The sequence below is a fragment of the Erpetoichthys calabaricus genome, chromosome 5 (genome assembly GCF_900747795.2).
Source record: "Erpetoichthys calabaricus chromosome 5, fErpCal1.3, whole genome shotgun sequence".
Classification (NCBI taxonomy): Eukaryota; Metazoa; Chordata; class Cladistia; order Polypteriformes; family Polypteridae; genus Erpetoichthys; species Erpetoichthys calabaricus.
The window spans coordinates 200884127-200906820 of NC_041398.2; the positions used below are offsets into that span (position 1 = coordinate 200884127).

The window sequence follows — 22694 nt, forward strand, 5'->3', positions numbered from 1 at the left end:
GACATAATGACAGGTAATAAAAGACATACTTAATAATGAAAAACTGCATTAAATATTGACAACGTATTAATATCATTTAGCACTTCCAAAAGGAACCATCATTTTTTTATATGGTAAAAAACAGACAAAAATTAATAAAAAGTGGATGTAAGGGAGGTTTAAAAGTAAGTTTTATTGTACTGAATAATTACCATGTTTGATTATTTGCCATTTAAAATGGCAAAGAAGACTATGAAAAATCCAGCTACAATAATAGGTCCTGTTAAGGTTATAATTACATATGACAAGTTGTGAAACACAATTACTATTTTATTGAACTAGCATTTACATATTTTATTCTCATCATTGTTGCAAGAATTAAGGTAAAATACTGTTTTCCTTCATGCCTAGATAAAACTGTAAATGAATGTTTACCTCTACTCTCATTATTAGTCAAGTTAATTATAGTGATAAACAACAATTACTAAGAAGATAAAGGGGAAGAGTAACTATTTAATGTTGTAAAATCAGTTTTTAAAACTTTAGGATAAATATCTATTTTAATATGACAAGTATTTTTGGCTCTGGTTTCTGATTTACGTTGCAAAACTCAGATTGCTATAGCCAAATTCACACACAACTAGCTCAGCTGCTAAGATCCAAGAGGCAATGTCAAGACACAAATCAGTTGCTGGTTTCATGTGCATTATTCCACACTAAATTTTATTAATTTCCAAAAACATTTACGACAGGAAAATTAATTAGGCAATGACAGTATTATACCTATAAAGCATTCACATATTAAAAAAAACAAAACAAAAAAAAATAGTGGATTCCATTAACATAAGAGCCAGGGATCACGGTTAAAAAGTCAAAAGATCACATATAAAGATACACACTTTAAAAAAAACAAACTAAATATTTAATCAATCTCCTGATGTAACATCAAAGAACTGCTTTTACTTATTAAAAAGAATTTTACTTATTAAAAGAACTGTATTACTTATTGTCCAAAAAAAGCATCTAACCTGGAGTCTTATGTTCTCTAGCTAAAGTAGTCAATAGCTTATAGCAAATTATATATATATAACGAGTCAGTCATGCAGATTTTCTTCTTGTATATTGTTCCAATGTACTAGTGGATGTTTAATAGCTGAAAAAAGCTTACGGCATCAGCTGCACTTATTACCAGGCAAATCCTTACAATAAACGTAGCCTTATTAAAATTAGGAGATTTCTTTTCTTAAAATTATTTTCAATCTACATAATGTTATTTTCTAATGCTCTGATAGTGTTTCTCAACCACTGGGCCAAGATCACCAGTGGGTCGCGAGTTGCCATTGTTTATAAATTGTAGCAAGTCGCCACTCTGGTAATCGCACTCTATTCACATATGGGAACCAGCCACTAACCCCAACAATCGTGCTAAACTCACAAACAGGAATTGTCACCCCCACTCCAACAATTGAGCAGTATTCACCATAAGGAACTCTAGCCCTGCCAGGTCTGACGATTGCATTCTATTTTCAAACAGAAACATGGTTGTGATCCCATAAAGTTTGATAAATGCTGCTCTTTAAGTACTTCCTCAAACTTGTTAAATCAAATTCAGTGTCACAGGTTGCAAGAGCCTTTCATGAAAGCACTAAGGACAATGCACGACACAACCCTCAATAGAACAAGTGCTTATATATACACTTCCACAGGAACTAATTCAGAAACACCAATTAAGCAACTCTGCCAGAGTGTCACATAGATGGAATGTGCAAATTCCATATGGACATAGTCTAGTGAATAGATTTGAACCCAGGACAATGTATCTAAGGTGCCAGGACTAACCACTGCTACATCATTCTGCACCAATGTACTTTACTTTAACCAAATTTGTCAGAACACTAGGGATGTAGTAAGAATAAATATTTTGGTACCAAATAGTTGAAAAAACAGAAAGGGGGGTGATCAAAATATCAATTTTGGAGATAGCTCAGAAATAGATTCTTGCATGCTTTGAGAGTGCAAGATGTCACCAATTAGATGTCGGTATAACTGTTAACTTGTAGATGGCGAGATTAAGCACTTTTAATAACATGTCCCATACAGTCCCAATAAAAGTAATGAAAGCTTTGCATTCATTCTCTGATTATTCATCTAAAGATATCCATCAAAGCATCAATCAAATTTCTAAGTGGTTCCAGGGTCACACAAAGTACTATGGGATCTGTCAGGAAACTGAAATGCTGCCAGTGCTAACAGTTATATCAAGTAAGTTGCAAATAATCCGCACTGAAATGAACTACTACTTTTATTAATATCAAAATAAAAATTTAGTATTTCAATGCTTTGAAGCATTTAAAAGCTAGTAATACAACATGTACTGTGGTTAACAGATATGCATCGCAGAGACCCACAGTTATAGCAATACAGACCAAGCAACATACTAAATATGAATCTACAAACGCTACATTTGTATCAGTCATCCGGTTTTGAAGGCAAACTAATATTCATTATTATAGCCGCTAACAAGTAACAGATGTAGTGAATGCACTTACAGTATATTATATATTTGAAACGTACATTGGAAACAGTAATATAGTCTTTCAGTTACAATTGATTGAATACAAGAACATTCTAATTCTTGATTTGTACACAGGCTACACATTACACAAAGTCTGATCACTCAACAAGATGCTTTGAAAGCAGCACAACAAAGGTTGTTTTAACAAGAATTTCAAAAAACGGATTAACATAAAAACCAGGATGTCGGATTTCACACAGGAAGCCATGATGTTTGGACAGACAAAAAAAAGGAACACACATTTGAACAATCAAAGCAGCATGAAATTGTAACATTTTAAATGTGAATAAATTTGGCTCATCTATTAAATATTACTCCTTAGTAGGGGTGGACAATAGGAGGTCAAACTAAGATCACAGTATCTGCCACAATCCTGATGATACCGATGCTATATTGTGATTTCAAAAATTTAATTATTAAGCCCTTTAAAGTGAATACATTTATAGAAATAAATATGGAGACACACTTTCTACAATTGAAAATATTTTTATACTTGAAAACAGTATAAATATGAATCATAAATTAACCTAGGAACAAATGAAAATAAGTCCTGAGGATGTTACAAAAATCTAAACAATCACAGTTACACTTTTTTCCTTGATTACAAAAAGTGCAAAAGTTCCATTTTTAAAAAACATTCCTAATAACAACAAATGCAGAACTCTGACTTCTAACTTGCTACTGAAAATAGAAACTTAACTTTTTTCAAACTTTGTGTTCTAAAACTGGAACTTTTCAAAATCGTCACTTAAATTCACCATTATGCTAATCACAGGTTTTTCTGCTAAAAATTGCCATCCCATTAACAGTTTCTGGCTTTAGTGCGGACCTTTAAGTATTTGACCACATTTCTTCCAGTGCTCAATGCCCTTTCAGAGGATAAAATTGTGATAAGATTTCTCACAAGTTAAAAATAATGAATTTACTACAACAAGTAGCTTTGACACATTTTTCACATATTCTACATACAACTATTGTTATGAAAATAATTAGAGTCTTTTAAGGGCTGAATTGCATACAGAATCTCTCATCTATTTTTAAAAGACAAATACAAAGTATAAGCAGGTGGATAAATAGTGAAGTCAGTGTCATTTATTAACATATAAAAAAGCTACTGGTATTCAAACCATGACCTATTTGGATGTCTGACAAGCACACAAAAATTGTGTATGCTTTGATTTAAATAACAGCTGCGAGGAATACTGCATTATGTTTCTAGCATGTATTGTGTTTTGGCCATTTAAATTACCAACCATAATGTGTAGTCTACATTTGAAACAGCCCAGTCTTGCTCAATTTGTTCAGCCCAAACTCTTGGACCACATTCGCTATACTGTCAGTAGTCACACAAATGACAAGATGACAGAGTCTCCCTTAGCTCTGTGAAGACCTCTGTTTTTCGGTTTCAGCTGTAGTCAATGTAGTGAATAGTGAGATTTTCAATATTAACAGCATGGCTTGGTGGTCCAGGTTAACAATTAAGTCAGTTGCTGCCAGTGTTACCAATTGAGCTATTATTGATCGTCATCCATTTTGGTGGGGGCTAATGGACTTTCCTGGGATGTATTTACAGTATCTGGGATACTTTTTTAAAAAAATAAGGAGATATTTTGGGCTATTTTTCAACCCATGATCACTGAATTTTTACCATGTTTTTCATACATCTGGCACCCCTTCACTCACTACAGTGGGGCAAAAAAGTATTTAGTCAATTTAGTAATTTTCATCATAGGTATACCTCAACTATGAGAGACAAAATGAGAAAAAAAAATCCAGAAAATCACAGTCTGATTTTTGAAGAATTTATTTGCAAATTATGGTGGAAAAAAAGTATTTGGTCAATAACAAAAGTTCATCTCAATACTTTGTTATATACCCTTTGTTGGCAATGACAGAGGTCAAATGTTTTCTGTAAGTCTTCACAAGGTTTTCACACACTGTTGCTGGTATTTTGGCCCATTCCTTCATGCAGATCTCCTCTAGAGCAGTGATGTTTTGGGGCTGTCGCTGGGCAACATGGACTTTCAACTCCCTCCAAAGATTTTCTATGGGGTTGAGATCTGGAGACTGGCTAGGCCACTCCAGGACCTTGAAATGCTTCTTACGAAGCCACTCCTTCGTTACCCGGGTGGTGTGTTTGGGATCATTGTCATGCTGAAAGACCCAGCCACGTTTCATCTTCAATGCCCTTGCTGATGGAAGGAGGTTTTCACTCAAAATCTGACGATACATGGCCCCATTCATTCTTTCCTTTACATGGATCAGTCGTCCTGGTCCCTTTGCAGAAAAACAGCCCCAAAACATGATGTTTCCACCCCCCATGCTTTACAGTAGGCATGGTGTTCTTTGGATGCAACTCACGACGAGTAGAATTTTTACCAAAAAGTTCTATTTTGGTTTCATCTGACCATATGACATTCTCCCAATCCTCTTCTGGATCATCCAAATGCTCTCTAGCAAACTTCAGACGGGCCTGCACATGTACTGGCTTAAGCAGAGGGACACGTCTGGCACTGCAGGATTTGAGTCCCTGGCGGCGTACCTGTGTTACTGATGGTAGCCTTTGTTACTTTGGTCCCCAGCTCTCTGCAGGTCATTCACTAGGTCCCCCCGTGTGGTTCTGGGATTTTTGCTCACCGTTCTTGTGATCATTTTGACCCCACGGGGTGAGATCTTGCGTGGAACCCCAGATCGAGGGAGATTATCAGTGGTCTTGTATGTCTTCCATTTTCTAATAATTGCTCCCACAGTTGATTTCTTCACACCAAGCTGCTTACCTATTGCAGATTCAGTCTTCCCAGCCTGGTGCAGGTCTACAATTTTGTTTCTGGTGTCCTTTGACAGCTCTTTGGTCTTGGCCATAGTGGAGTTTGGAGTGTGACTGAGATTGTGGACAGGTGTCTTTTATATTGATAACGAGTTCAAACAGGTGCCATTAATATAGGTAATGAGTGGAGGACAGAGGAGCCTCTTACAGAAGAAGTTACAGGTCTGTGAGAGCCAGAAATCTTGCTTGCTTGTAGGTGACCAAATACTTATCTTCCAACATAATTTGCAAATAAATTCTTTAAAAATAAGACGATGTGATTTTCTGGATTTTTTTTCTCATTTTGTCTCTCATAGTTGAGGTATACCTATGATGAAAATTACAGGCCTCTCTCATCTTTTTAAGTGGGAGAACTTGAACAATTGGTGGCTGACTAAGTACTTTTTTGCCCCACTGTATGTGCACTTTTAGATGTTGTTTATCATTGTAATATCTTTGTGAGGTAAAATTTGTGTGATAGCATATACCCATTCTATCACTCTAATATCTCTGATGGGACTCCTACCCTCCAGTCTTTGATGGTATTTACCTAAACCTTTTGCTCGGACAACAATTACAGCTTTCTAGCAAGTCATTCTGTCTACCTCAGGTATTGGGTTATTTTTTTTGGGCAAATTTATTATTTTAAGCTGTCCTTGGCCATATTATTTTATTTTTTTTTTTTTAAAGGAAATGGCCATCCTGGTCATTGGAGAAAAGAATTGTGTGCTACTTATTTTGCTCATAACCCTGTCTTGACATTCTGTATGGAGTTCAGGGCCTCATGTATAAATGGTGCATACGCACAAAAATGTTGCATACTCCAGTTTCCACGCTCAAATCGCGTTGTATAAAACCTAAACTTGGTGTAAAGCTGCACACATTTTCACGCAATCTCAAAGCCTGGCTTACGCAAGTTCTCCGCTCAGTTTTGCAAACTGGTGGCACCCAGCGTCAAAGCAATGCTACTGTTCCAGTGTGGTTTCCCTTTCTTTTTCAGATTCACATCCCTGACGCGGCTTTATAAATACACTGAAATTATCCACATATTGTTTATTAGTTTAAGGCATTTGATTGTAATTAACCTGTAACATTATAATGGTCCAAGGAATGGCCAAACTATTCCAAATACCATAGCTACTTTAGCGTTGTTACTCTCACTGCACCACTTGGAGCAGCTGATCGGAAAGAGAATTATCGGTATACAGAATCAAGCACAGGCTGCCTCAGCCATTCGCTATTTGAACTGCTCTCATCCGACAAACACTTCAGAGCCTTTCCTGTACGGACCTCACGGTTCAGAAACAGTTTCATCCCAAGACTATAAATGCACTTAATCAATCCATCAAGTGCTCCTTGTAGACCTGTTTGTACTTACAAGTACAATTACCTCACTGTAAACTTGCGATACAGTTATAATATTGCACAACCTGCGCCACTTTATAAAGCGCATATTTACATATGATGACGATATCATTTTTAAGATGAAATGCAGCACAATATGTTTATTATACAAATAAATTCATTTAAATAATCTATATTGTTAATAATTAAACATGTGAGGACACGGTGCCGCAGCGCTAGCAAGGAGCTTGCGCTCCCGTTCACGGATTGTTCCTGCCTCGCGCTGTATTCTTGCTGGGGCTGGCGCGACACTGCAGAAAGACAGATGGATAGAATAACTAAACATGTACTATGAAGATATTTCAATGTTTCTTAAAAGTTTTGAAGAATCAGCGTTCTAAGCTTACAGATGGCTCAACATCTATTACAGAGCTGATTGTGTGGCGATTGGTTACTTGGATAAAGAAAAGGAAGGACAAGAATCGGCTGTTAGTATGTTTGAAAGAGACAGTACTGCTGCAATAAATTATTTCATTGAAGGTCGCGCATAGCGCAGCAAGCACCTTGCGGGAGGCAGGAACAATCTGTGGACAAGGCGCCTGTTCGTCACTATCACTGTGCCACAGTGTTCCCATTTTTAATAACATGCTTTAACTATCATCATGAAAATAATATCACGTATACATCTCAGTATTTTAATTATTCAGAGAGCTGTAATATTACGAATGTAATGGATTCTATGTCCTGCTGGAGGAAGAGAAAGCCCGTTTAAGAAGCAGGTAGTGAAGATCAAATACAAAACAAAGCATTTAACGTCCTACTTTAGTTACAATGGGATTTGAGAAACTAGTAAATTAAACGATTTTAAGATAAAGTTTATGATGTTCTACTTTAATGACAAAATAAACTACGTAATTAAAGTGGAAATTTCAAGAGTAAAGTTGACATTTTGTGCTCCCCCCCCCCCCCACACTATTAGTGCTCACACTATTACACAGTAACCAAGTACATTACACAGTATTGAAAAAAAATTAAACAAGTACAACTTGGCTTGCAGTATTATTCAGTAGTATAGAAACGGTATTCACAAATTTGAACATAATGGTCCATATCCAACCTTTTAAAACCAAAGTATCTCCAGGCAACAGACACGGCACCTTTTTTCGTCAAATGTTCTTCTATGTCATCATGTTCAACTTTATCGTCTGCTACAGCTTCAGTTTCAGAACTTTCTCTATCCATTTTCACTGCTCAATACCTCCACTAGCGCATGTACTCCGTTGCATGCGTATTTAGTGATGCACCATTGAAAAAGGTCCCCCCTTAAACAGTTTCCCACTCCGCCACGTTCCGAATGTTGTTTAGGCTATTTAAACCAGTGTTCCAGTATAAGAAAAATCCCTAACAAAAATAAAAATGTTTTTGGTATGAACCGGTATAGCGCCCAGCACTATATACAGTGGGGCAAAAAAGTATTTAGTCAGCCACCAATTGTGCAAGTTCTCCCACTTAAAAAGATGAGAGAGGCCTGTAATTTTCATCATAGGTATACCTCAACTATGAGAGACAAAATGAGAAAAAAAATCCAGAAAATCACACTGTCTGATGTTTAAAGAATTTATTTGCAAATTATGGTGGAAAATAAGTATTTGGTCACCTACAAACAAGCAAGATTTCTGGCTCTCACAGACCTGTAACTTCTTCTGTAAGAGGCTCCTCTGTCCTCCACTCGTTACATGTATTAATGGCACCTGTTTGAACTCGTTATCAATATAAAAGACACCTGTCCACAACCTCAAACAGTCACATTCCAAACTCCACTATGGCCAAGACCAAAGAGCTATCAAAGGACACCAGAAACAAAATTGTAGACCTGCACCAGGCTGGGAAGACTGAATCTGTAACAGGTAAGCAGCTTGGTGTGAAGAAATCAACTGTGGGAGCAATTATTAGAAAATGGAAGACATACAAGACCACTGATAATCTCCCTCGATCTGGGGCTCCACGCAAGATCTCACCCTGTGGGGTCAAAATGATCACAAGAACGGTGAACAAAAATCCCAGAATCACACGGGGGGACCTAGTGAATGACCTGCAGAGAGCTGGGACCAAAGTAACAAAGGCTACCATCAGTAACACACTACGCCGCCAGGGACTCAAATCCTGCAGTTCCAGACGTGTCCCCCTGCTTAAGCCTGTACATGTGCAGGCCCGTCTGAAGTTTGCTAGAGAGCATTTGCATGATCCAGTAGAGGACTGGGAGAATGTCATATGTTCAGATGAAACCAAAATAGACCTTTTTGGTAAAAACTCTACTCATCGTGAGTTGCATCCAAAGAACACCATACCTACTGTAAAGCATGGGGGTGGAAACATCATGCTTTGGGGCTGTTTTTCTGCAAAGGGACCAGGACGACTGATCCGTGTAAAGGAAAGAATGAATGGGGCCATGTATCGTCAGATTTTGAGTGAAAACCTCCTTCCATCAGCAAGGGCACTGAAGATGAAACGTGGCTGGGTCTTTCAGCATGACCATGATCCCAAACACACCGCCCGGGTAACGAAGGAGTGGCTTCGTAAGAAGCATTTCAAGGTCCTGGAGTGGCCTAGCCAGTCTCCAGATCTCAACCCCATACAAAATCTTTGGAGGGAGTTGAAAGTCCATGTTGCCCAGGGACAGCCCCAAAACATCACGGCTCTAGAGGAGATCTGTATGGAGGAATGGGCCAAAATACCAGCAACAGTGTGTGAAAACCTTGTGAAGACTTACAGAAAACGTTTGACCTCTGTCATTGCCAACAAAGTATTGAGATGAACTTTGGTTATTGACCAAATACTTTTTTTCCACCATAATTTGCAAATAAAGTCTTCAAAAATCAGACAATGTGATTTTCTGGATTTTTTTTTTTCTCATTTTGTCTCTCATAGTAGAGGTATACCTATGATGAAAATTACAGGCCTCTCTCATCTTTTTAAGTGGGAGAACTTGCACAATTGGTAGCTGACTAAATACTTTTTTGCCCCACTGTATATATGGAAGCGAAAGTCTGTGATATGGTTTGCATATTAGCAGCTGGAGATCCACAAAGGGAGAAAAAAGAATCACGTACCAAACAAAAACGCCATTAACTGACATTTGGACATAAACCCAGCATATGCAAACTTAAGTAGAACATGTTCATAATAAATAAAACGTTACGACCTGTACATCCCTCCACCTCCCCCACCCCCAACGAATTGTGCTATATATTGCCTTTGATTCTTGTAAGTTTAAGCATTATCCTCTGATGAAGGCTCCTGGTAGGGGCTGAAAGCTCGGGAATAAAAACTACTTTATGATATGTGGTTTATTTTTTTCCCTTTGTGGATCTCCAGCTGCTTACTGTATATTATATTTTATATATATATATATATATATATATATATATTGTTGGGGGGTCAATGTGTGTATGTATGTTCCAGCATCACTTCCAAACGGCTGGAGTGATTTTCATGAAACTTGGTACACATGTTCCTCATTGGTAGACTAAAAATACTGTAGGGTGAAATCAGCCCTAACCCACCCCCTTCTGGGTAGGGTGGGGGGTGATCTTGCGGTCTTGTATGCATGTTATCATCCAGCTGACACTCGGAACGACCACCATAGGGCGAACTGGAGGCGACTACCAGCAATCTTTATGTTTGAGTACCACCGCGCCCCTGTTGCTTTTGAAATTAAATGGGATGCCAACCCAGCAACTAACTATTTTTTGGGACTCATTCTGTCTTTGTGATTCGAACGTCTATGCGTGGAAGTGTGTGTCTCTGTCCGGCCCTGAAGTGAGAGGTTAAGTCGGGGTAAGGGCTCCAGCTCCAAGGATACACAAGCAAGGCCAGCATACCAGCAAAACAAAACCTCATAAGAAAGACAGTCGCTTAGCTGCTAATGCACAAACGATGCAAGCACGTCGGCAACACAAATCCTCGCAGGAGAGAGATGCCCAGAGTAGTTCTGACGATTTGTAAACTTTCTAGTATCTGGCTTACACAGTTTGTGTGTATATATATATGTAATTTAGTGAGGAAGGTAGGTAACTGCACTAGCAATTCTCAGTGACTTCTTTTTATTTCAGTTAATCATTTGATAAAGGACAGACTAAAATGATATTTACAAGTACAAAAGTGTGTTGGGGCACCTTGTAAAGCCCCTAAAGTTTATGTTTGATACTACTCTGAACGTTATTCTAAGAAAATCAACTTGGGGTTTAACAATGCTGTCAAATGAGTGTTTAAAAGAGCATAATAAAGTAAGGAGAGTTGACCCATTCAATGAATATGCATAGACAACAACAATTATTTATATACCACATTTTCATATAGCAATGTAGCCCAAACATGCTTTACAAGATGACAAAATAGTTACAAGAAGAATTAAAAATATGCAATAATAAAAATAAATTAAAACACAACAAGGTGTGCTTGGTGTGTTTGTGTGTGTCCTGCGGTGGGTTGGCACCCTGCCCAGGATTGGTTCCTGCCTTGTGCCCTGTGTTGGCTGGGATTGGCTCCAGCAGACCCCCGTGACCCTGTGTTCAGATTCAGCGGGTTGGAAAATGGATGGTAATGTCAGATGGCCAGGAGGATAGAACAAAAAAAACTCCAGTTTAGCTGGAAAAAAAAAAAAAAAATCGGCAGGGGTTCCAAAGCCAATAATCCGCCCAGCCCCCACTTGGCAACTAATCTTGGAGTTATTGCATAATCTGTGCTGGTGTCAAAACATGAAAATCGCTTTTCTCAAAGTACTGGACATACTGGACCTAAAAGATTTTTAAGATTTGTTATATTTACAAACATCGTGATTTATCCATTCATTACCAAAATGCTTTAATCCACTTAGAACACTGGTTCATACTAGATGGATGGCTCATTAAATACTGATACTCTGGATGCTATTGGGGAGAAAACGCAAGATCTGCTGCTTGAGTTTCTTACTGAATTCTCCCATTGTCAAAGTCATGCATAACAGCACACTACAAGTCAGTGGGTTACTTGTAATTGGGCAAGTGTGAGTGAGCGTGGGTGGTGTGTATGTTCAACTGCTTTGCAGTTATGCGGCACATCCTGCCCAGGGCTGTTTCTTGTTTTGCATTCAGTTCAGAGGTCTATGAAAATCAAAGTAGAGCTGGAAAAGACAGTGGTGGCTTGAAAAGCTACAACTAATTAACAATGAATCCTGCAAAAACACTCATGCAGACTTTGTTTTCCTAAGCTACTCTTTTCCAATACAAATCATGGAAATGAAAGTAGCAATAAACTTCAAGTTTGATGTAGCTTAATAACCAATGGTAAAAAAAACAAAAGCAAAACTGCCAGGAAGAATATGTCTAACATACTTTGATTTAACATACTTCTCAGACTTCTCTGGGAAGCAAGTTTGAATTTGACCATGTTGTGCAAATAAAAAAATAATAGTTTTCCATTAATGTAATACTTTGTGTGTGCTTATTTAATATTAAAATTGTCAAACCAGAAGCAAAGCAACAGATTTTAATTTAATTCACCACTTTTGACCAAAATTTTCTAGTGTTAAAGGTAAATGTACTTTTATTCAAATAGGTTTCATGTGGATATTTTATGAAAACAAAGCATTTGAAGGTAAGTCTGATTCAGCTTATGTATACCTGAAAACAAAGCAGGACAGCTATAATACACTTTCAACAAAGCCTTGGGAAATGGCAGATTACATCAGTAAAACCTCCAGTCTTTATAGAGGAAATAGTAGGATAATGTGGATAAAAAAAGCAACGTAATAAGCACAACTGAACATAGCTAATGTATACTATAATCATTGACTACATTGAATGCAATAAATTAAAAAGAGGTGTTCCAATTAATAGGCCATTTCTGCAAACAGACACTGCATTTATAAAACTTTCACACCTTCTTCATATAACACTGATTTTAACTCTTTTAGGGCTAATTTTTTTTTTTGTTTTTCTCCCAGGGCTGAATATTTTTCCAAAAACTAACATTTTTTAAAAAAGAACACAAAGCAATTGTTTAACATATCAAATCAACAAAAAATATTTACTTTTGACAAATGTTACTGTCTTGCATGTTGTATGAGCCTGCATACTCTATGATTTCACATACATATCACATACATTTTACACAGCAAAGTCCTGCAAAGTCTGATCTCGCTCAAAACAGCCAATTTCAGTCACTGCCACATTGCACTCCTTACAATATGTGTTGCTTTGGTGCCTATTTTTCAATTGTCTGTTGCTGCACTTTCTCACATATATTGTTAGTGTGTACTGTAGAGAGACAAGTCACCCATTTGCCATCGTGCCATGCCACTGCCACCAAGTTTTCTGCCTGCATGAAAACCATATTGTCACCTCTTTTCATCTTCTGAAACTTTATGAACTTTATGTATGGCATTATAGCCTGGCTCACCCCATGGGATTTGCTTCTGTTTATTACAGAAATGAATAAAACTTTGCAGCAGCACGTACCTATCACCACGCTGCATAACCTGTCCAAAGCCACCAGGGGACAAAACACGTTTGGACCAATGCTCCCTGAAGTTATATCACCAGTTCTGTCCCATCTCTATTTATAATGCCACAGCGCACTTCATCTCGTCTTTTGTTGTGGGTTTCCACTTTGAAAAACGAGAATGCGATGCAAACGCAGCTCGCGATTCAAAAAAATTCTCTGCCTACACCTGTTTGTCTCGTCTGACAGTAGCTGAAAAGCAGCATCAGGAGAGAGCAGCCTGAAGTACAGCAGCTGGTGATCTGTCGTGTCCAACAGCAAGCCATGCTGTCTTGTTAACTCCGGTAGCCAGATCGTCTCTCAACGGATCAATGTCTGTGTATTTGTCTCATGCGAACCTTGCCGTAGATGCATCGGTTGTGCGAAGGCACTCAACTGGCAGCAGATCCGCTGGCGCGGCATCGGCTGGTGTCTGATCAGCTGATGCCGGCTTCTCACTCTCTTGCTCGATCTCCTGATCACTGCCAATAAAATCCGATTCTGAAAAATCAAGAGTTCGACTCCGCAATAATGCGCAAAACATCGTCTGCCGAGTGTTTTCTTTTCTGCACTTCCTTCGCTCCCTTTTCACATGTCGATGCCATCTTGCCATTGTTTACATTTCGCAACTCACGCACACGCAAGGTTTAGTTGCCAAGTCAACGAGTCTAGCATTCCTCCAAGCACAGAGGGAATGCCTGTGACGTGATAGTGAGATTTGTCGCCATTAACAGCTGATTGTCGCCTTCTATCCGTGGATGTCGACTTTTGTCGACATTCGCCTTCAACCCCTCCTGTCGACAAAAGTCGACATCCGCCCTAAAAGAGTTAAACAACCACATAGTAAGCATTTTGGCTCTCAACACCAAAGGAAAATTCTCTGTTAACAACCCATCAGAGAAAAATCTTACAGTGTTCTACCATCCACCTTTTTTTCAAAGGTCTTAATTTTCTATTTTTACTATCATCTGTAACTTTGACTCTTCTGAGCTATTAGAATTTTGTTGCAGCTCAGGCCACACTTGCACTTCATGCTGTGTCAAACTGACCGCTCAGGACTGGCACAAACATAGCACAAGCAAAATATTAAGTGCTTTGGCCCTCTTGCTTTGATCATACTTACGAAATTGTTAACATTACAGCTCTCTGAAAAATCAGGCAAATGTTTATTAAACATTCTTCTTATAGTATTCTAGTGCTTATGTTTCTCCGTCCCCTTCCAAGGTTTACAGAATCAGAGGGGGACAAATTATAAATCCATATGGTAGTGTGCTGAGATACCAGGTTTTAAAACCTAATAGTCTAAACCTAATACAGTGGAACCTCGGTTTGCGAGTGTTTTGTAAGACGAGCAAAAATTTTTAATAAATTTTCACTTGATAAACGAGCGAGGTCTTGCAGTACGAGTAGTTTGTCTGCTGAGCGTCATGTGATCACAACTGAGCTGATGGTTCTTCTCTCTCTCTCACTGCGGGATTGTGGGCAATCGTCTCCTATTCTCCGTGTGAGTCGGCGTGCCTCACTCATATAGTCAACATCCGTACGAGCGTATAGTGTTTACTACAGCATTAGCATTGTGACTGTGTGAGCGTGTGTGTGTGTGTCTCTGCTGTGACGTGCAAGTCCCCGTCTTGCACCCTAAAACACGAAGCGGAGTCTCAGTACTTTAGCAACACAAGCTTTATTCAGCTTGAAACAGCAACAGCGTGGTTATTTATACACAGACACAGCAGTCAGGCAGGGCCCTGCACATTTATAACGTTCGTTGTTCCTTGTATCACCCATTGACGGCAGGCGCTTATAGCATGTCCGCGATCTTTTCGGATTCGCTTTTACAGAGAACTGCTTCAGCGCTGGGAGACTGCGATTGTTTTGGGACGCTCTTCCGCGTGTCGTCCCGTTGGGTGCAATCCCAGAAGAGTTGAGAAACTCAGTCACACCAGCCATGATTCTTTTCAAAGGTAAAGTGCAAGTTAATTTGTTTTTATGTATTTTTTACTTTATATTTTGTATTAATCATTTTTATATGAATAGTTTTGGGTTGTGGAACAAATCATCTGAGTTTCCATTATTTCTTATGGGGAAATTCACTTTGATATACGAGTGCTTTGGACTACGATCACGTTTCCGGAACGAATTATGCTCGCAAACCGAGGTTCCACTGTACTATTGTTTCTCTTCCTTGATTTATAGACTTGCTTTGCAATTTTGCTCCCTAGTGGGGTGTATGCCAGTGAAATACTGGTTATAGCAGTCTGGCACAATATAAGCAACTGCCTTTAAAAGTGACACCCAGCTAAGATCGAACATGAAGAATTGAGTCTTTAGTTTTAATCAGATTAGTTTTGATTAGAAAAATAATGCATTGATTTAAAAACCAAAAAATCTGGTAGTCATTGGGCTTTGACATTGGGCTGTCCAGAATTAAAAACTGGAAGTCCCAGGTGTCCGGAATACCAAACTGTCCAACCCTGTAGCAATCAATAATTCTATCAACTAGTTTTCATTTAGCATTGGGTCTAACAATAAGGCTAGGGTTCAACTGTTCTGTTGTAAACTTTTGTTATCTATTGTCTAACTGTGCACTTTCCTGTTAATCGTTTTTTTAAATGAAATTTGGCTTTTTTTTTTTTTTGGCAAGTTGTTCTGGTCTTACTTAAGATGACAACCAAATAATGATGAACCACTGCCTTATTATTAAAATGCAACATTTAATAGGCTTGGCTCTTCCACTTGTGAAACATTAGATTCTCAGTGCCCCAGGTTATACAGAAGAGAACAGAGACCCATTGAGTTTAAATTGTACAGCGTATGATGTACTTGTACCCACTTCAGCTCAGTGCAATTCACTAAATAATAAACCAAAAAAAGACACTATTTTGGAAAATCGAACCATTAGATGTTATATTCTTAATGTTCTAGTTAGTCTGAATCAACTTTATTTGGTGTGATGCCTAAATGACTGCTTCATAATGCTACATTGTTTATGAGAATTAGGTTAAATCCAATGGAAAAGTCAAGAAGAAAATGAAAATGCACACACTTTTTTTTTTTTTAATCCTCCCAGGAAAATTCACATGGTTTTATATATAAAAATTCAATGTGGTCAGGTAGACTCTTTTTTTAATCCTCCCAGGAAAATTCACATGGTTTTATATATAAAAATTCAATGTGGTCAGGTAGACTCATTACAAAAGGAGAAAAATCCCTCTGAGTTTCCCACAACCATTTACAGCATGAAAACAAATACTACCTACAACTATTAGTGTGCATTAAAAAAGTAAAAGATTCTCTGCAAATTAAAAAAAAAATTTTTTCAAACATTTCAGACAAAAGTCAGAACACAGAATACACAAATCATCTAGTAACTGCTGTACTTCTGACAAATTATTGTCTACTTCTAAAATGCAACATCAACCTAAAAATAATTATCAACTACTACACACAAACATTATGAGAAAATATAATTCAAAACCATTTTACAAACACTTTGTATTCAGTTGGTCATAAGCATGAATTTACTGTAAATTGAGGCTTAGGTAAACCACATCGCGTGTAAAACAAGAAAAAAATCATTTGCAATGTTGAAGAAAAAAAAAAAAAATTTGCACATGGTGTTTGTTTAGGATTTACCAGTAAATTCCTATGCATGTGACACCAAACTGGGTTAAGAATTCCTAGAATGTCAAACTGGCAATTTCCTACATTGAGGTCTAGTACAAATCACAGGCATTTTACCAAGTTGTTGCAAGAGCAATAAAACTGACAGATAAAGCATATAAAACATATCTTTAAATACATACACCAATATTCAAAACGGAGAACCAACCATAAGAAAAAACAACTAACATGCAGGAGCCTCTGAAGGTTATTTTCTAAGGTAGGCTATCCGATAGTGTGAACTGTATATATAATTAAAGAAGATCGATGCTCTCAGTATATGCCAGGAAGTAAATTGTTGAACCGAGTTACCACCAGACACTGTCCTGAAGTTCTAGGCAGTAGTATTTATTAGGTAAAAACAGATTCCATCAGCCTTCCAAAATGGCCCAATGGAACAGCATACTTAGTTGAGCCCTATTTGTATCACACTTTTGGGTCCCATTTTTTCAATTCATGATGTTTGCCGGGCATATCTCTTTTGTAGTACACTGGGTAAAGTAACAAACAAACAAAACACATGCCAACACTTAACTCTAATCACAAACATATTTTCTTAAAAAAATTTGAGAACGTTTAAACCTGAAATGATTACCTAATGAGTGAAAACCACCATCATGGGAAGACTGCAAAGTTGCACTGGTATGGGTCCCAGTAAATTTCCAAGATGCATAACCTGGAATTGCTCCCAGGTACCATGTATGACTTTTACAAAATATTTTCTGTGCGACAGTACAACTTAAAGCGTAATGACTGCAGAACAACATGCATTGATCATTCAAAGATTTGACAGACTTTTCCTTCCTGTAACCAATTCCATTTGATCTTGCAAAAAAGTAAGAACTAGTACCATCCCTTTTACAGTGTGCTTTCCCAAAATGTTAACACCAATTTAATTATTGAGCAATGTTCTGTAGGATGCACATTATATTAGATATTTATTTTACTAGGGAAATACTGAATGACACTTATTGTAACACTAAGTAGAAAGCATTCTTCCTTTGTTTCCTTGAACACAACTAAACAAAAAGACATGAGCACACAAGTTGCGAGTGCAAATATGAAGTGAAGAGTGAAGTGTGCCGTTCGCACTTTGGCAAGAACAGCAAATGAATCCTCTCACCCATTCACCTTTTTAACAGACTGTAGCATGACATCTATATCCTGTACACCCTCCAAATTATGAACTGAACCAAACATACTTTTTATTCCTGTCAAGCTTAACCCATAAACTTAATTTAACAAGGAAGAGACACTTAACCTTTACCCCAAAGAACAGTTGCTTTTCATATGTCTCTGTGCAATAATTTGTCAATTTCCCTATTAAAACAAAAATGCCACAAAACAGGACAAAATTCAAACTCCATAGAGACAATATTGAAGAAAAGTTGAACCCAGGAATCGTTCTGTGGCAGTCAAATCTCTAAACACTGTGCCTTTGTGGCATTCTCACACAGAGGTGAACAAAACTCAGCCAATTACATTTCAGACAAGGACATAACTGTAGAATTTTGAAATCTGGTTAACTATATCATTAAAGCAGATTGAAAATGTATATAAAATATTCAAATAAGAAAATAACGCAAATTTCAGAATTTTCCCAAAATACACAACAAAAATAAAGTTGGTCAGTAGCCTGGGGCTTGCACTTTAAACACCACACACAATAAAAGATTAACACTATGCTGTGAGCTGTACAGTCCTTGAGGTTATGGCTAAAGTGGGTGTAATTAACATTTCTTTTGGTTTAGTTTTAGTGAACCATAAAATTGTAGCAATCAGGGGCAAAGGTTTAAAGGAGGTAAGAACTAAGGGGCATGAGGATTCCAGATTAGGAATTTTTAATTGAATTATAAATTAAGAGACCCAGCCTTCCTGGTGATAGCAGATCAAGGACAAAGGAGGCCTTACTGTACAAAGAAATTTCAACTAAATCTGTCAAATCTTACAATCATTTTGGTAAACTGGGCTCAAAACAAAAAAAAAAAAATCACTTGCTTGTGCTCCAGTTATTTCAATGGATTAATGCCATTAAGAGGCAACAGGTTCATTATCCAAGAGAAAATAAATTGATTTTGGTAAACAAGTCAAGGCTGGGTGTGTCCCTGGAATCTCCACCATAAAAATAAATAAATCACTGTGAATCTTAGCGGCACCAGACTGCTACAGCGATATTCATTTCTCCTTGCTGCTGATTGACTGCTGCCCTGTGACACATCTCCCGCTGAGTGTTCTTGTGTTTTCAGTTTTGTTCTTCTTAATCCTTAAACTGCCGCAACCGGCTATAGTTGTTTCCCAGTGCCATTTGCTAGCACGTAGGAGCCGCATATATTTGGTGACGTACATTCATTGCATGCCACAACTGGCTATTGTCGGTTCCCAGTGCAATTTACCAGCATGCTGGAGCTGATCAGTCAGTGCTGTACATTCGTTAAGCAGCCAACTCATGACCACTGCCGGCCCCTGCAGCACTGCAGCCTCACTGTCTCTGTGATTGAGCCACTGCACTAGACTAGCCTGCAAGCATCAGCGTTTACCTCTGTGCTTGCGTGCAGCCAGTTCAGCGCAGTTGGCTCAGTGATTTACTGAATTTCATCAATGGCGTCAGTTGCACATTGTACATATTGTTCCAGTAGTTTGTTTAAATAGTTTTTACAGTTCATTAGCAGTGTGTAAAATGATCAGTGTTGCAGTAATTGTGATGCTCTTTGCATGAAAAAAATGTGTTCCATTAAAATTTCACTTTTTTTGTGAATTGTGACATTTACTTAAAAAGTGCAGCAAAAAAGTATTTGGCATCCAGGGATGCATTAACCCCCAAGTATGTGGCAGTTTAAGGGTTAAGGCCCAAAGATGCCGCCGAAACGCCCTGCACCTTCTAAGGCTTCCGGCAATGAAAACGCGCTTGCATAAATTACAGTACATGTAGCGGTAACATTGGTATTTTACATTCTAGCACTGCGGGTGACATATCAGTACAGTACTGTATAGTATATGGGTTTAACTTTACTTTCTTATTTTTTAGGTAATATATCAAGCTGAGGTTGAAATGAAATTAAAATGTTTTGTGGGCATATTTAGGGTTTAAACTATAAAAATAGGCATTTTTTTTTAACTACATCCATAATTCGCGGGTGCTCTAGGAACGTAACCCCTGCGAATTTTGGGGGTGTACTGTACTGACTTTGCTTCATTTACATTGTTTATACTGCACGTTTTCAGTCAAACCTTTTTTTAATATACTAAGTAGCTGTATAGAATCAATTTGTTTCAGAGATTTAAGAGTGTTATAATTTAAGGGAATCTTTTTATAGCATCAAACAAAGAAGCATTTTAAACAAATGCAAAACGTGGTGGTGATAATGCATCATTCAACCAATGCTAGAAGGATAGTTTTTCAATAAGATAGAGCTAAAACATGAATATGAAACATGCACTGTTAAGATTTACAAACAAAGTTAAAGTATCATAGAAAGCATAAAAAATAACAGCTAATACTAAATAGTCACAGTATATCTGTCTTAAGGATCTCACACACTATTACTAGAATGAAACTTGCAATATGTAAAATGATACACATTGTTTTGACATTAAAAACATTTTAGAAATTGGGTATTAATGTGATTTAAGAATTAATTCATAAAGTCTGGTTGGCATTTTTTTACTTTTAAAAGGCACAGATTACTTTGTCTACTAATTTACAAATTAAAAATGTAATCAACCATTGCAAAAATTAGGCAAAAGACAAATTAATGCAGGGGAGGAAAATGGCAAAGGCAAATGTGGGGTGGGGCTGTTTATTTTAATGCAAATTATACAATGAAATTAAAAAATCTTAAATGCTAAGAAGCCCAAGGTATTATTAACAGGAGCAAAAAGCGCAATCCATGCAACTTCTGTACAACAAATTCAGCTATGTTTGAAACTACCTGGTATATCAGCAGTGATTGTCTTGCTGCTTCCTGATGCTTCTTCCTCATCATCATCAGAACTACTAGTGGTAGAATCACAGGTCAGGTCACTGTCACTCGTGCTACTATCCTGAAGCAGATTGTATTTTTTACGGGCAGCTGCTTCTCTCTTTTGTCTCAGTAAGCGTATCCTCTCTTTGTGTTTCTGACTCCGTTGTCCCTTGACTTTGGCTAGTCGCCCATTTTGCTTTTCACTCCCTGTAACCTGCCAGCGATTCTTTTTGGCTGCCATAACAGCAGAAGACATCTCACTTTCAGATCGGGAACGTCTGGACTTTCTAGCTCCTGACACAGTTATTCCTCCAGGCTCTGAGTTAGGATCGCCTCCCTCTGCTATAGAAGATGTTCCTATTCTAGAGACCTCATCTTCTGCTGAAGACAGTGTGTCAGAGTCAGCCAAGTGGCCACTGGAAGAAGGAGATAACATGCAGGGATTAGAGGAGTCACTTTCATAGGCTTTTCCAGAAATTTGTTTTTCACTTTCTGTAGAAGCCTGCTGTGACTCTGGAGAGTCACGTTTCAACTCCATTAGTAGGCAAGGCATAGAAGAAAGAAGACCTGGATCATTTTGGATGGGAGATTCTCCCTTTTCTGAACTAGAGGTCTCAGTTTTAAGGACTTCTGTTCCTCCAGTTCTCTCCACTCCAGAATCAACAGCAACCTCTGGTGGCGTTTCAGAATCCACAAGATCTTCAGTTTTTACAGCATCTGCCATCTTCATGTCAGTTTCGTTCTGTCCTTGTCTCTAATCATAAAGCACACAATATACCTGGGCAAGTGGCACAGGACTCTGCTTGAAAGCAGGGGAAAACCTGCAAGTCAAAAACAATTATGTTACCAAAGAAAACAACAACAGCTCAAATTCTAACTTAAAAATTAAATCATTTGATACATAAACACTTTTAGCCAATGCTAAAATATCAAATAACAAAAAGTTACTAATATGAGCAAATAAGGAAAAAGACAATGTAAGCATGTTTTAAACTGTCCTCAGAAATAAAACCAAGCCATGTGGAATAAGTTACCAAGTAGTGTGGTAGGTAATCTAGCAGGAGATTAGGGACTTTGAAAACTACACTAAATGTTATTTCGTAATTTGAAAACAAAAAACAAGAAGTAATCCAAACAGCTTTTTAATGAAGAATGGTATATTTAGAATTTTAAATGAAATCTAAAAAAATAAAAATAAAATTTCAACCTTTGATTAAATACAATCAATTTAAAATAATCATATAAATATTTATATATGTAAATTCACTTTAAGACTTACCACACAAGTACTTTCAAAACAATTCTTAAATTGAGATGTACATACTGTAGATGGTTATTTGTGAACATCATGAATAACACTGCAAAATTATTTTTTCTAAATCCAAGAGAGCTGGCTTAACTACATATATATATATATATATATACATACATATATATATATATATACATATATATATATATATACATATATATATATATACATATATACATATATACATATATATATATATATATATATATATATATATATATATATATATATATATATATATGACAAACAGCTTACAAATATCTCAAGTATAAATGATACTAACTGAAAGCATATAGTAGCTGACGACGACTGGTATTTTCTTGACATAAAGGCTAAGGTAAAACCAGTGTTCTGTAGACTTGAATGTGTAGTAAATACATATACAAGCTACTGGCTGCACTCCCTATCTAAGATGGGTTGAAATCTAAGTATTCAAACACCTCAGCGTTAACATTTGCAGTGCAACAATGCATGTGTTTCTATTTTATTCTATTTGGAAAGGGAGCGTTTGTGATGCACCATCTACTTGAATGACAA

General features: G+C 37.4%; 1 protein-coding gene across 3 annotated transcripts in view; it reads right to left on the reverse strand.

Moving 5' to 3' along the window:
- ark2n (arkadia (RNF111) N-terminal like PKA signaling regulator 2N) overlaps positions 1-22694 on the reverse strand; it is an 85508-nt gene that overhangs the window by 36921 nt on the left and 25893 nt on the right. For all 3 annotated transcript variants that reach the window (XM_028791181.2, XM_028791183.2, XM_028791182.2), the window contains exon 2: positions 20813-21666. In XM_028791181.2, the coding sequence (XP_028647014.2) occupies positions 20813-21575 (763 nt within the window). In that variant the 5' untranslated portion in view covers positions 21576-21666. The remainder of the gene's footprint in view (positions 1-20812; positions 21667-22694) is intronic.